The sequence below is a fragment of the Scardinius erythrophthalmus genome, assembly GCF_964197995.2.
Source record: "Scardinius erythrophthalmus genome assembly, chromosome: 19".
Classification (NCBI taxonomy): Eukaryota; Metazoa; Chordata; class Actinopteri; order Cypriniformes; family Leuciscidae; genus Scardinius; species Scardinius erythrophthalmus.
In genome coordinates, this window is record NC_138239.1 from 14,163,108 (window position 1) to 14,177,457 (window position 14,350).

A 14,350-nucleotide genomic window follows, 5' to 3' on the forward strand; every position below is an offset into this window, starting at 1 on the left:
CATTTATAGTCAAAATGACATATTGTGTGAAATAACCCACAAGAGTGTGTAAGAAAAGCAGAGTTTGTTCTCAGAGAGAAAGTGTGTGTGTGTGTGTGTGTGTGTGTGTGTGTGTGTGTGTGTGTGTGTGTGTGTGTGTGTGTGTGTGTGTGTGTGTGTGAAGAAGACGTTAGCCTGTTGAAGTGTAAAGCAAAGACTTCACAGAGAAATCTCTGGTGGATGGAATCTCAGGCCCTACAATGTTTCAGACTTCACTGAACGCGCACATCACAGGATTTAAGTCTAATTGAACCGCAGAATCTACCAGGCACAGAGGGTGAAAGCTTTTCTTGTATTATATAATGCAATCTTAAATTTTTGATTAGAGAGCTGTCAAATATACGCTGTGTAGTGCAGGAACTAAAGCATAATTCAAACAAAAACAGCTATATTATAACTATTGTTATTAAACTTATTAATTAGAATTAATATGAATATCCCCTAAAACAAACACATTCATATTAATATTTTTACAAATATAGCTTCATTAATGCTATTTATGGTGAACAAAAAAGTGGCCAAAAAACGGTTAAAATTATGATGATTTATTAATATTATTAAGCTAATAATTAAGCTATTTGAAAAAAAAAATTTAATTAAAATAATCAGTTTTCCTTATAGCTTCAAAAAAGCTATAATAATTATAATAATACATTTCACTATAACAAGCATTAATAGTTCAGTAATTTATGTTTTTCAAATGGTTAAAATAACTATTCATAAAACAAGTCAACAGTAAAACAATGGTCACAATGGTTAAAGTTATGTTTATGAAGCTATTTGTAGCTACTTTTATGATAATCATTGTTTTCAGATAGCCTTTATAAAGCAAATAAAAATAATAAACATCATTTCACTATTATGTCTTTCAAATTGCTTCATAAAAGCCATTCATAAAACAAATGAACCAAGCAATCCTGTCAATAATAATTATGATGCTGATAATTATTATTATGAAGTTATTTGAAAAACTGTATTATTATTGTTCCTTTTTAATGGTTTTAAAGTAGCTTCATAAAAGCTATATTAATAATAGTTCATTTTAATATTTCATTATTATGTGTTTTTCACAAAGCTTTATAAAAGCCTTTCATAAAAACAAACGAATCATTAGCACTTTATTTTACTGCAGTCCGTAGTTTTTCCTCTTTGTCGCCATCTTTGTTCGAAATCTGCAATTGCAGTTATTCGCGGAATTATCAACTTTGAGTGGGTTGTGCTACGGCACAGCGCGGATGAATCCAATGTTTTGAGGAGAATGTGTGGCTGTCAGTCACCGCGCCGGTGTGGATACTGTCATTCGCAATCACAGATTCTACTTTTTGGAAGTTTGACCAACATAAGAATTTTCACCTGAAAATGTCCTCTGAACAAGTAAGTAACATCCACTTTTGTTCTGACCAACTAAGGGAAAAAAAGCAGTAAATCGCGCTGATTAAATCTAACGATCGCTTACCATATCACGTCAAACCATGCAAATTATACTTTGTTCTCAAATTGTTAATGTTAACAACATAAGCATTGCGTGACTACATTTAATAGCCTTACGATATTTATCCTTGTTTTCGCATGGGCCCGGTTGCAGTCTCTTTTTTTCTGTAGCCACTCCGAAGTCCGAAGTCTTTTGCATTTTACAACAGGTGAATCTCCAGTTGTCACTGGTGATTGTCGTTTGAACCTTTCTGGAACCGCCATCAAATTGATGACTTTCATTACATCAAGTGCCGTGAGAAAAGGCTATAAAGCTCCACCTCCAACATCCTCACATATAGCCTACTAGCCGAGACACCTTCTTTATGTGTACAGATGTGACATAATGTAAAGATGCTCGAATTTCCCGCGGAAATCCACCAGTGCCGCTGGAATTAAAACATTAAGTACTACAAGCTTACCGTTTTGAATCGAGCTAAGGCAAGCAGATAGTTTTGAACACAGGCTGGTTATGTAGGCCTACTTGCTCAAACATTTATTTTGGATAAATTTTAACACCAAAAAGTTGCGGAATGCAGCTTTAACTAGTTAACATGAACTAAGAATGAACAACACGTCTACAGCATTTATTAATCTTAGCTAATGTTAATCATCTCAACATTATTATATGAATTAATTATTAAAATCAAAAGTTGTATTTGCTAACATTAGTTATTGCACTGTCAACTAACATGAACAAACAATCAACGACTGTATTTTATAACATTAACAAAGATGATTAAATACTGTAACAAATTCATTGATTGTTAGTTAGTGTTAATTAATAACCAATTTTAACGAATGAGACCTTATTGTAAAATGTTATCAGGGAACCAATTAATTCTGTCAATAATGAATATTATGATATGTGTTTTTAATAAAAGCTATTTAATATTATTATTTATACTGTATTGCAGCCAAACTTTTAATAACTATATGCATCCATAGCAAAAACTGCATTTGCAGGTAATGCTATACAGGCTGATTATAAATGTGGAAGTCATTAAAAAGTCATTGGCATACTTGACCAGCTCTCTATTCTAAAGGATAAGAGAATATCCCTGCAGTACTAGCGCGAGTCCAGTGTTTTCAGCATGCTCAGGATATTTTCCAAAATCTGTCCAGCTAGTCTCAATAATCCGCTCAAACAATATGCTTTTCCGTTGGTTTGCATCACTGGTCTGGCAACGTTTTCTCATTTGTATGTTAAGTTAATATTTTCACATGAGTGAAAGTGGGGCAAGGAGAGAGAAGGATAGAGATGAAAATGTACAGCATGGAAACAGATGTTTGGAGCATTTCGCCATGAAATAATAGATTATGGGAAAATATTTTATAAGCACAGACAAATCATACCCCTCAAAACAGCCAGACCCCCCCCCCAAAAAAAATCATTTACATTTGATGTATGATAGCTATTAACTAGCACCTCATACAATCATTTTAATGACATAAATATAGAAGGGTGTCCAACCTTTTCAGCTATAATCTCATTTCACATGACAGCACTGGAAGGCAGAGGCAAAGTTGCCTTTAGCTTTATACATTACGGTGTGTGTTTTCTCAGTGGCTTGTCACTGGTGACAAATGGGCCTGCTTGTAGGGACTTTCAGACCATAAATTACAGATAATCATATGGGTACTTATAAAATAACCTAATGGAGGGGTTTTAACCATCCCTAACATCATAAGCTCCAGGGCATTATATGCAAAAATCCTCCACGCTTGATAGAAGTTAATCTTTTTCTTTTTAAACAAAGGGTCAGAAGTTGCAAAAAGTTTGCACTGCAGATAAACAAATATCTGTCATTAGGAAAAACTGTAGCTCTTATTTTTTGGCTTATAAGGATCTGTGGATTTATTTGGCCACCCAGCTGAACAGATGAACCAACAAAAACGTACGATATATCTGATGCAGGAGGTTTCAGTGAAAATGTATTCAAAGGCGATAAAACTGATGAAATTTCTGTCAAGATTAGTAAATAAGCCTGAACTGAACACATTTCAGTAAGAGCCAATGCCATTTTACATGCATTCTTACAATTTCAGCTTTGTGTTTCGCGTATACAGACCGAAGATCAAATGAGGCCCAAAACTGAATCTGTAATCTATTTTTGATGAAACTACCAGACACCCTGTGGTGAGACCCCTCAAACTACAAAATAAGACGGGTATTTGTAGGATTAGTGGCAGTCTCTGCAACTTCATTTAGCTGGCACTTTTTAGGGCTTAAAGTGGGTTTGCAGCCCAAGGCGCAACCACACACGGGTTTTATCATAATTAAGACAGCAAATGTTCTGTTAAGTGATGGTTAGTGGAACTGTAACTGCACATCCTCTTTTCAAAAATTCAAAGCTTTCATTTCATGGAATGACAAAATATATCTCCCCAGTCCCACACACACGCAGTGCTGCTTGAATGTTTGAATCCGGCTTGAGCCAATAAAAAAAAGAAAAACAATACAGAACTGATGTATTTTAAGTGAGCAGCTCTACATAGCTTTATTTACCAAATGGACAAATCTATTGTTGATAATTTTGCTACAGTTGCCATAATAGGTGAGATTTAAGTCAGATCTATCTGTCCGTCCGTCCGTCCATCCAGAAACTTTTCCATTGATCAATCAGTACTCGATTCAGAGGATAAAAACTGATAATTTGCTCTAAGCTTTTGTTTGGCCATATAGCATTTTTTTTTCTCAAGATGTCCAAGCAACTGAAAAAAAAGTATAATTAATAAAACCATCTATACTAAGGAAAAAACCAACACACAATACCATGAAAGCCTTTTATTGAACCGAGATGTAAAATATCTTTTTTTTTTTATGTAAAGAATTCAATAGTTTATTCCTGTTGATTGTAACTTTAATAAAATCGAGAAAAACAACTTATTGTGTGTTGAAGGTATTGTGTTTCTGAATATTGACATTAATATTTCACATTGTGCTTTGTCTGAATAAGTGTGAAACCATTTCCATAGACCTCCCTACCAGGTGTATTTGCATATAATCTCATATATTTGATATTATTTTATAATGTCATACTATAGATTCAAATTATGTCATAATATAGTAATGCAAAGGGATTTTAGAAATGAATAAATGTTGAAGACAAAAAAAAAAAAATATATATATATATATATATATTTGTTGTCCGAAGCAACATTTTTGGGCTGAAAAAAACTAAGAGAGCAACGTAATTCTTCCTCGGAAATGAATAAGATGAATGAGAAAAGTGATTTTACAATACATGTCCAAAAACCAGCTGGTTAAGGTAACGGATGGTCTCAGGTAGTTCATAGTTTGTAGTACAGTTTTTGTAAAAGCAGTCATTTTCATTAGAGTAATAAAATATCATTTGTACGAATCCAACCGGATGGATCCAGATCAAGGCTGATCATCTTGTCCAGCTTGAGCATCAGTCCTCTAAAAGGTCCTCATTTTTTCAAACCTCTCAGTCCTCAGGATGTCAGAAAAAAAAAAGCCTTTTTTCGGCGGCACAGAAGTCTCATCAGATATCTCAGGAGGATTTCATAGTGACCCTCCCGGCTGTTTTTCACCTGGTGATAATAGCTCCCAGATGTCCTACTGAGGAATCAATGGTGCTTTTAGTCCAGTCCCACCACCATTGTTTTCCTTATATCAGTCGGATGTGGAGCAGGTGGGATGTATGCTGTCGAAATAAAAATATGTCATCATCTATCAACAGTATGTGGAACGCAAGACATCAGTGGTGGGCTGCAACTCTCAAAATGGGTACCCGTCTCTCATCGTGGCTCTCTGATTTTCACCTTTCACCTCACGTGTGTATGTACGCTATAAACCGTGCCAGAAGGAAATGCTATAGATGATACAGTAGCACAGTAAAATGATTTTACAGAGGCTCTGAAGGCACTTGATTTCATAACAGACAGCAACTTCCATGTCCCTTAGCGAACAGGTGACGGCTATCTTTACGCACCTAGAGAAAACAACTGCAAGCGGACACAGTGGGGAGATTTACATCCACACCAGCAGCAGGTACATCGTGATGTTCAACAGTTCTCTACTGCTGTTGTTTAGCAGAGTTGCACTGAAATGAAAGGTCAACTCAATGATTCTCAGTGAGAGACGGTGTTTGTTGTGTCAGCTGCGTGATTAGCTGTTAATATCGATTCAGATGAGTTTGGTAACATACCTAATATAACGCAACACATAGAGTAAGAATGAAACATATACAGCCCAGAATGGGCGTATCAGGACGCCAACTGTTCAGCTTGCTCTGTTAAAGCACAAAGGACAAGTACATGAACGCCCCATCTGTCTGAAAACATACTTTACATAGAGATTGTACTCCCCTTTACAAAAACACACATTTGTGGAGCCCTGATGTTCACATCAAAACGATAACATCAGAGCACAGGGAGATACAAAAAGCGCGACTGTATTTGACATACCTCTATTTTCAGACATAAGAAACGAAAACATTTTAACTTTTTTTTTTTTTTTTTTTTTTTAAACAATCATTCATTTTTGTTACCAACTCTGGTATCCTTGTTTTTTTCCTTCTCGGAAGCTTTCTTCTTGTGGTTCAGTATTACGTATTGTGACATAATGAGGTCTTTGATGACAGAATCAGACGTTCAACAAAGCAAAATGCATGTAGTGATAGAAATACATGTTACGTCTTTGTGCTTTGAAAGATTCCCCTATTAAGTCTCTCAACCCGTCCTGCTGTAACCATCCACCTGTTCTTTTCTTTCTAACACTGACAACGGTAATGGGCTTTTTCCTCAAGATCTTGAGTGGACTCCAGTATAATACTCATGCCAATGTGTTAGCGAGCTTCAGATTCCCTCCCCGGCTTCCTTTTCATTCGCACTGATCTAAAACCTACGTTCCTTTTGTGTAGACGGGATGAATCTTTGGTTGTTGTCTTCAGGCAGTCCGAGTCAGCCGAAATCTCTATGAATGCCAAAGCTGGGTTCCACCTCCATGTGATGAGGTCACCTTCGGAGGCCAACCAAGACCAAAAGTAAAGTGAGACAGAGCTGCCATATATGCACTGCAGCGGAAGAAGCCAGGGATCTTATATCTGTGGGAATAAAGACAAGAACAAATGCAGTTATGGATGTGAACAAATATTCATTTCTCAGTGTTGTGTAAATAATTCAGATATTAACAATTCTTCGGTCCTTTAGAAGTTTAATGAGGTTTGTCTACGCTCTGTATGTATAGAACATCTTTCTTTCAACGTGCAATGCTTTAATGCAAAAGAGAATGGGAAAAAATATATTGTAAATGTTTGCTGAGTCATGAAAGAGACCTTCAAGCTGGTGGATTGTCTTGTCACAAGAAAAATTAAAGATAATACACTTCTTGTTAGCCTTGATCCTACAGAAAAGTTTCTTCCACAATTGTTTGTTCTTGTGACTTATACTAATACTAAATAGGTATTTAGCAAAGGTTTAATTAAGCTGATCAAAAGTGACACGTTAAAAAAATTATATTTCAAATAAATGTTGTTCTTTTTAACTTTCTTTAAACTTTTCTTAAAAAAAAAAAAAAAACCCTGAAGGAATTTCTGAAGGATCATGTGACACTGAAGACTGGAGTAATAGCTGCTGAAAAATCAGGAATAAATGACTTTTTAAGACACATCAAAATGTAAAAGGTGTTTTAAATTGTAATAATATTCCACAATATCACTGTTTTGATCAAATAAATGCAGCCTTGGTGAGCATAAGAGAGTTCTTTAAAAAAAAATCTCCCTCCCTCAAAATATCTAGCCTGGCTAACGTCAGACCACGTCTTATTGAGACGTCGTCTGGGAACCACAATTTCATTTTCTCGTATTTGAGGCGTGGTTTACGAATGCCCAGAGCCGTTTATTGGGCGATATGAATGTCTATCAAATGCGCCTGTACGTAGCTCATAGCCAATCGTTTCAATTATACAAGATGACGTATCTAGAGCGACAGAAATTCGACGAGGAAGAAGACGAAATAAACTTGCGTTCTAAACTACTTAGAACACTATCTAAGGCTGCATCAAAAGGTAACTTCGCGTCTGATGCCATGTTGGATCCATAGATATTAACAAACTGCTTCGGTGTGTCGCATAGACGTCGTCATCGTCTTGCTGCCTCCTCCCCGTTCTGTGATTGGTTCCCTTTTTGAGGGGAAAATCTGGTCCATGGTGTCCAGGCTGCCTAGCAGTGTGAATAAAATCGAGCTGCGCGCAAGGCAGCATGGGGAAACCCAGGCTACAAAATATCCAAACTTTTGGATAAAATCCAAATTTGTAATTGCTAGTATACCAATATACAAACAAAAAATATAGCAATTAAATATGAATGAATTACATGTATTATTTCAATTAATTTGGGCTTCATTACAATAGCATGACATTAATTACAATTATTATTTTTCTTATTTCTTTTTATTTCATTGCAATAAACTCAAAAGCCATTTCTTAAAAAATCTTTTCCAATATACTTACTACTACTGGGTGGGGGGTCTCGACACTCTCCTTCCTCTATGGCCACATCGTCTATAGCAATATCCCCCTCAATGCCAGAGCCACGTATACCCTCCAAAACCATCTAAATGAATGGGCAGAAAAAATATATATATTTTCACTCTGTACTGGCTTTTCATTTCATTTTGAATGCAAAGTATATTCAATTATATAAATTATATAATTAGAAATTAGAAAAATATTATTCATGTAGTTTTTATCATATTATATTACATTATTTATTATTATATTTCTTATATTATTTTTTGCGTGTTATTATGCAAGCAAAAAGAAGAGGCACCTGGAAAGAGGATGTTGGATTGATTTTAACTCTGGCTTGCCTCCAACGGTCTCCTTGGTTCCCACTCAGGGTCCACACAGATGTATCCTGACCTGTCTGGCTCTTCTGCCTCAAATACACGTTTAACGTTCCTTGAAAAAAAGGCATATGCACTTAGTGTCAATAGAAGTCATTCGATGCAATATGCCAGTTAACTACATAATGCCCTTGGAACCGTTCTTATGTATTACACAGCAACTGCAAGGTTCAGTGACCTTGAAGAGACATCGACTCATCTCCATCTCCAGAAGAAATCAATCATTAATCTGTTCAGAACACAATCACTGCTGTTGTTGTATGTGTATACTGCATATATATATATATATATATATATATATATATATATATATATATATATATATATATATATATATATATATATATATATATATATATATATATATAATTGCTACTACTCTAATTCTATGCTAATGAAAGGAAACGCTGGAAGAAAATCTGTATTGCTCTCTCAGATGTCTGGGATTTGGCCAAATGGCATGTTTCATTTCCTTGCAAATGAGGAGACAATGAGATTAGTGCCACAGAGATGTGATGCTATTAATGCTAAGATACACTTTCTGGAGAAAAACGGCGTAGAAAAAGAGTGGAACATTAAAACAACACATAAAAAAACTCTTGTTGCTATTTCGTTCTTCTTTAAAAATGTAGTTTTTTCCTAGCCTGGTTAAAACCAGACCATTCTCAGTAGTAACTGAGTTATGGTCTGGCAAAGCTTCATTAATAACTCATTTCCAAAGGGGCGTCACCAACTGACGTCGCTCAAATGCCTCTGGGCGCAGTTGGATAGACCTAAACCAATCAGAGCGATCGTCATCGTTTAAAGCCATATGCTGCGTCCCAATTCGCCTAAGTTACACTACGCCATAAAAGTATGTACTCGATTTGTGAAGAAAAGGTATTTACTTTTGAATGTGTAGCAAAAAAGTAGGCAAGCTTTGGGACATACTACTTCGTCATCTTTATCGGACAGATCTGTCGCGTGCATCCTGTCACATAAACTGCCCTGTCAATCATCTTGTCACAGTTAAAATCCTCTATTAAATCTAATTTAATTTCCTACCATTTCGGAGAGAAATGTAGTAGCACGTTCATCTGCCTGTGGGTCTTTCATGGAGACTGTCCTCATGCGTTTGCAATTTGAATATAATAATGCATTTAAAAGTTGCTGCGCTTCACCAACGGACGTCGCTCAATGGGCGCAATTGGATAGACCTAAAACCAATCAGAGCGATCGTCATCGTGTAAAGCCCGCCCCAACGTTTCTGATTGGTGCCTCGATTTCGACGGATTAGAAATGGGCTTGAATGAGCTCTTTGCCAGACTACTTGCAGAGCAAATCTAAATTTGCCGGAAGTTGTCTGGGTTTTCCCAGGCTAGTTTTTTCCATCATTACAACATTATTTGAAAATGAGATGAAGACTCTAGTCATATTACTCCTCTAATAATATTTATTTTACGTGGAGCGGTCAGTGGCTAGCACTTTGAGATCACATAACAAGCCGAATATTACTATAATTTATCTTTTACAATAGCATTATTAACTGAAAACATTTGGATTTGCATTATAGTCCATCCAAACCACTAGCTGTCAGTATAAGTCAAAGACAACTGGAATATAGGCTAGTGCAACATCCACAAAATGGATTTTACTTGCACCTTAAGACTTGGGTAGGTTTTTATATCAAAACAGCCATCTAACCATGTTGTCTGGGTTGCTTGCTGTGCAGCCAGACAGAAGATCTTGTTGGTCACATGGATTTTTAACCCCAGACGCCCGATGAGACCATGTGTCAAAAGCCAGGAAGAGAACACCCTGGTGAGTTGGAATTAGCTTCACACTTACTATTCGAAAAGCACACAGCTTTGTGAAGCAGAAAATTGCAGTTACAAGCTTGTCTGTGAGGCCATGGAGGTCATTGCTACCCCAGAAGTGCAACAGCATGTCCAGCTCAACTGCAGCAGCATAAAGTGAGCATGAAAAAAGGAACTATAGAAATGTATGTGTACCAAAGAGCACAAATTGAGTTATTGGTCTAAGTCATTTACAGCACTTACAGTCCACTAGAAACCTTTAATAGCAAGTTTTTCCATCCCAGAAAAGGCCAAAGAGTACACTGCAGAAAAGGCCAAAGAGTACACTGCAAATTTCTGACTAGCATGGAAGCCCATTTCTGTCTGAGAGTAAAAAATAAAATATAAAAAAATAAATCCGTTATTTAGGAGAAAAAAGTGAAAAATAAGAAACAAGTTACATGATGTATACAATTCACAATAGGATATGACAAATAAATGGGCAATTTTGACATATAAAGCCTATGAGATTTAAAGAATTATGAGAAATATATTTTTCTCAGGCCTGTTTCCACCTAAAGTAAAATAGTAATATAAATTTATATGTAAAAATCACATTTCTGAGAAATAAAATCTACCCCAATTCCATAAATTGAATATTCAATAAAGCTCATTGAATTTGAAAGCATCTTGTATATTCATTCATACATTAAAAAGGTTCATACATAAAACATTTTAGAACCTGTCCATATTTTGACATTTTATACATATTTAACTGGAAAGTGGTAGACATTTCATCTTTGTTTTCATCTTGAGACACTGAAAGTAAGAATGTTCCAGCCCATATCTGCCTGTCACTGACTGACCAGGGCTGTGTTTCCAAAAAAGCATTGTAAGCCTAAGAAGATTTTAAGAAAAAGAAACGCAGCCCTGATCATCAAGCACTCATTTGAACAGTAGATTTGGGATGTCAAACACACTGTAGTTGAAGAGGTTACAGCTCATCAACACTAATTAGAAGAAACAATCAAAATAAGTAATCTGCATACAAATCCCCTTTAGTTGATCACATCAGGAGTCCTTGCAATGTACTGTGCTAACAGTAACTCACCTATATGCTTTCCATACATGTGGTAGTAGAAGCTGAAGCAGTACGTTGGGTTGGGGGCCACATTCCCGTAGGGATTTTTAGGGGCAACATTGAAGGACGGGGTCAACAGTCGGGCCTTGTCTCCCTCCAGACGTGGTCGTGAGGTCTCAATGTACATGTAGAAACCTGTGCAAAGTGCACAAGTACATACAAATGAATTTTTTTGAAAGGAGTCTCTTATGTTTATCAAGGCTACTCAAAAATACAGGGATGTTGTGAAATATTATTACAATTTAAAAGAACTGTTTTCTAATTGAATATATTATACAATGTGATTTATTCTGTGAATTTACAGCAGCCATTAATATAGTGTTCAGTGTCACATGATCCTTCAGAAATAAGTATAATATGATGATTTGGTGCACAAGAAACTTTTTTGTCACTATAAATGTTGATAACAGCTGTTTTGTTAAAAAAAATTCTAGAAGCCGTAAAATATTTTTTCAGGATTCTTTGAAGAATAGAAAGTTCAAAAGAACAGCATTCGTTTGAAATGGAAAAAACATACTGATCCCAAACATTTAAATGGTAGTGTATACACATATACATCAAATCAAGAAAATGATTTGAATTTGGCACAATAATTAAAATAGTTTAGCATCAAAATCACACAACAGTTCAAATCTGATATTGCACATGCTAAATTATCAGGATATAATTTCTCCAAGCGTTAATACACCTCCATTGAACTTAGCGCTGCCTCAGAATAATCAATAGGACCTCAGTGACTCCACAGAGCAGGACAAATGATTTTTCAATTCACATTTCTCATAGCCTTTTAAAAGAAAGATTTTTTTCCTTTCACATCAGGTCAGAGGGACTTAAAAAGCTATTGACCTGCGTTTTTCTCCCACTCAAGTCAAGCCCTTGAACATCCATTAATATAAATATTAACAGAGCGCTGCAAGAATGAGTCCTAAAACCCAGAAACAACTTAGCATTTTAGCACTTCCGGTTCCATCGTCCTCAAGTCAATAGGTTTTCTGAAAGGGTTTTTGGTTAAATGCCTGGTCTGTGGTTAACACAGTTTTCCCCTTTTTTATTACATAAAGTACATCAGTTTTTTTTAAAAGCTTTTATGTGTCTTGCAAAAGTCAGTTGCTATCAAGTGGCTAAATGGGACCAGATGTTGTCGGGGCCATTAAACATAATCACATTGAACAAGTAAACTAATATACTCTCTAGTTTTCTTTTACAGTCTTTTTGTGGTTATACCTGTGCTTCTGCAAACTATTATAACTCAAAATTTCTAACTTGCTCATTTTTTAGAGGTTGAAAGATTTGTCGGAAGCTTAACGAGATAGTTCACCCTAAAATGAAAATTCAGTCATCATTTAATCACCCTCATGTCATTCCAAACCGGTAAGACTTTCATTCATCTTCGTAACACAAATAAAGATATTTTTAATAAAATCTGAGCCAGTTATGTACTCTCCATTGACAGCTACACATCTACCACTTCAAAAGCTTCATAAAGAGATCGTAAAACTAATGTTACAATGTAAAAGTAACCTAATTCTGTGGGAAAACTGAGGATTTGGCAACACTGAGGGTGATGCTAACTTCTAGGTTGTCCTACAAAAATTACGTCATCCCTGCAGCACTTAAAAACCCACTTAAGTATATAGATTAAATAAGCACCCTACCGTTATTTCTGAACTTATAACTTGCAATCTTCAGATTCCACTACTTTACCAAAGTAGACAGGCTGATTGCATTAGTGATGTGTTGACCCATGGAAATTATCCAGTTGCACACCGGATCTGTCATGATCCGATGTCAAGTTTAATGACTGACACCATTTTTCTGAAAGTGCAGTTAATGGAACCCACTGAGCATCTTCCTCTAAACATCGCCCGACCAAAAGATGGCCTGTGCACTCCTTTAGCAACATGAGAAACTGAAAGTGCCTTTGGACGCTAATGCTATTAGCCTCTCTCTAAAAGTAACAAGCTTAATTTTGCTGATGATATAACCTTTTACTCAACATCCACTATGCCACTGATGAACAACAATTCATTAACTTATTTGTAAATATGAATCTTGAATTGTTTGACTTTGGTGTAGCTATAAATCCACATCTATCTATATTTAACTTGCAGATTTGATTTACTGCTAAGTGGCACATGTGCGGTATACCTTGTTTAGAGCCACTGCGGTCACTGCTGGGTCCAGTGTTGGGTGTATATTTAGTGTCCCTGGTGGCAGCGCTATGTCTTGTCCAATCAAACTCTTCAGTTTTATCTTGGGTGAACATACAGATGGTGTCCTCTTCGAAGCCGCACTGAAACTTACCTATGATTGTTTGAAAAAAATAGTACAATGAAGAGTGTGCAGAAAGAGCATCTAAAAAGCTATCTCAGACAATTCAGTCATTCCAGAGTGATCACATATTTGTACATAAATACATTTATGGATCATTATTAGACTGTTGAAATGTACAATATCAATGTATAGAGAACATCTAAAACAAGCTCTTTTTAAGATCTGTACACATTTGTGCAAATTTTCTTAAGACTGCTTTCATCATCATCATCATCATCATCATCATCATGAGTTCAAAATTTATGAACTAGTCAAAAACTGTTGATGTCACATTTAAATGTTTCACCCATTTACTGTCACAATATGTATGACCATTAGAAATTACACAAATAAAATTAAACCTTTAAAGGACAAATTTGATAAATACATTAACTGTGTTAAAAAATGTGATGGCATTAAACATTTTTAATTTTCACAAGTTCTAACAATAAAATCCATGAATTTAATATACAATAAACCATATAGGATCTGAAAACATTTGTATGTATATGCTTTCAAATTTGTATAATTTGCATTATACATACACTATCGTTCAATAGTTTGAGGTCAGTAAGATTTGTTTTGAAAGAAATTAATACTTTTATTCATCAAGGATGCATTAAATTGATCAAAAGTGAGAGTAAAGTTATTTATAATGTTGCAAAAGATTTCTATTTAAAATAAATGCTGTTCTTTTGAACTTTCTATTCATCAAAAAATCCTGAAAAAATGTGTCACG

General features: G+C 35.5%; 1 protein-coding gene across 1 annotated transcript in view; it reads right to left on the minus strand.

The window, feature by feature from the left end:
- Window positions 1-6,003: 6,003 nt before the first annotated feature.
- mdga2a (MAM domain containing glycosylphosphatidylinositol anchor 2a) overlaps window positions 6,004-14,350 on the minus strand; it is a gene marked incomplete at its 5' end in the record, with an annotated part of 155,998 nt that continues 147,651 nt past the window's right edge. The window contains 5 exons of the mRNA XM_081347548.1: window positions 6,004-6,581; window positions 7,988-8,090; window positions 8,307-8,437; window positions 11,269-11,433; window positions 13,447-13,602. Coding sequence (XP_081203674.1) covers window positions 6,493-6,581; window positions 7,988-8,090; window positions 8,307-8,437; window positions 11,269-11,433; window positions 13,447-13,602 — 644 coding nt within the window. The 3' untranslated portion in view covers window positions 6,004-6,492. The remainder of the gene's footprint in view (window positions 6,582-7,987; window positions 8,091-8,306; window positions 8,438-11,268; window positions 11,434-13,446; window positions 13,603-14,350) is intronic.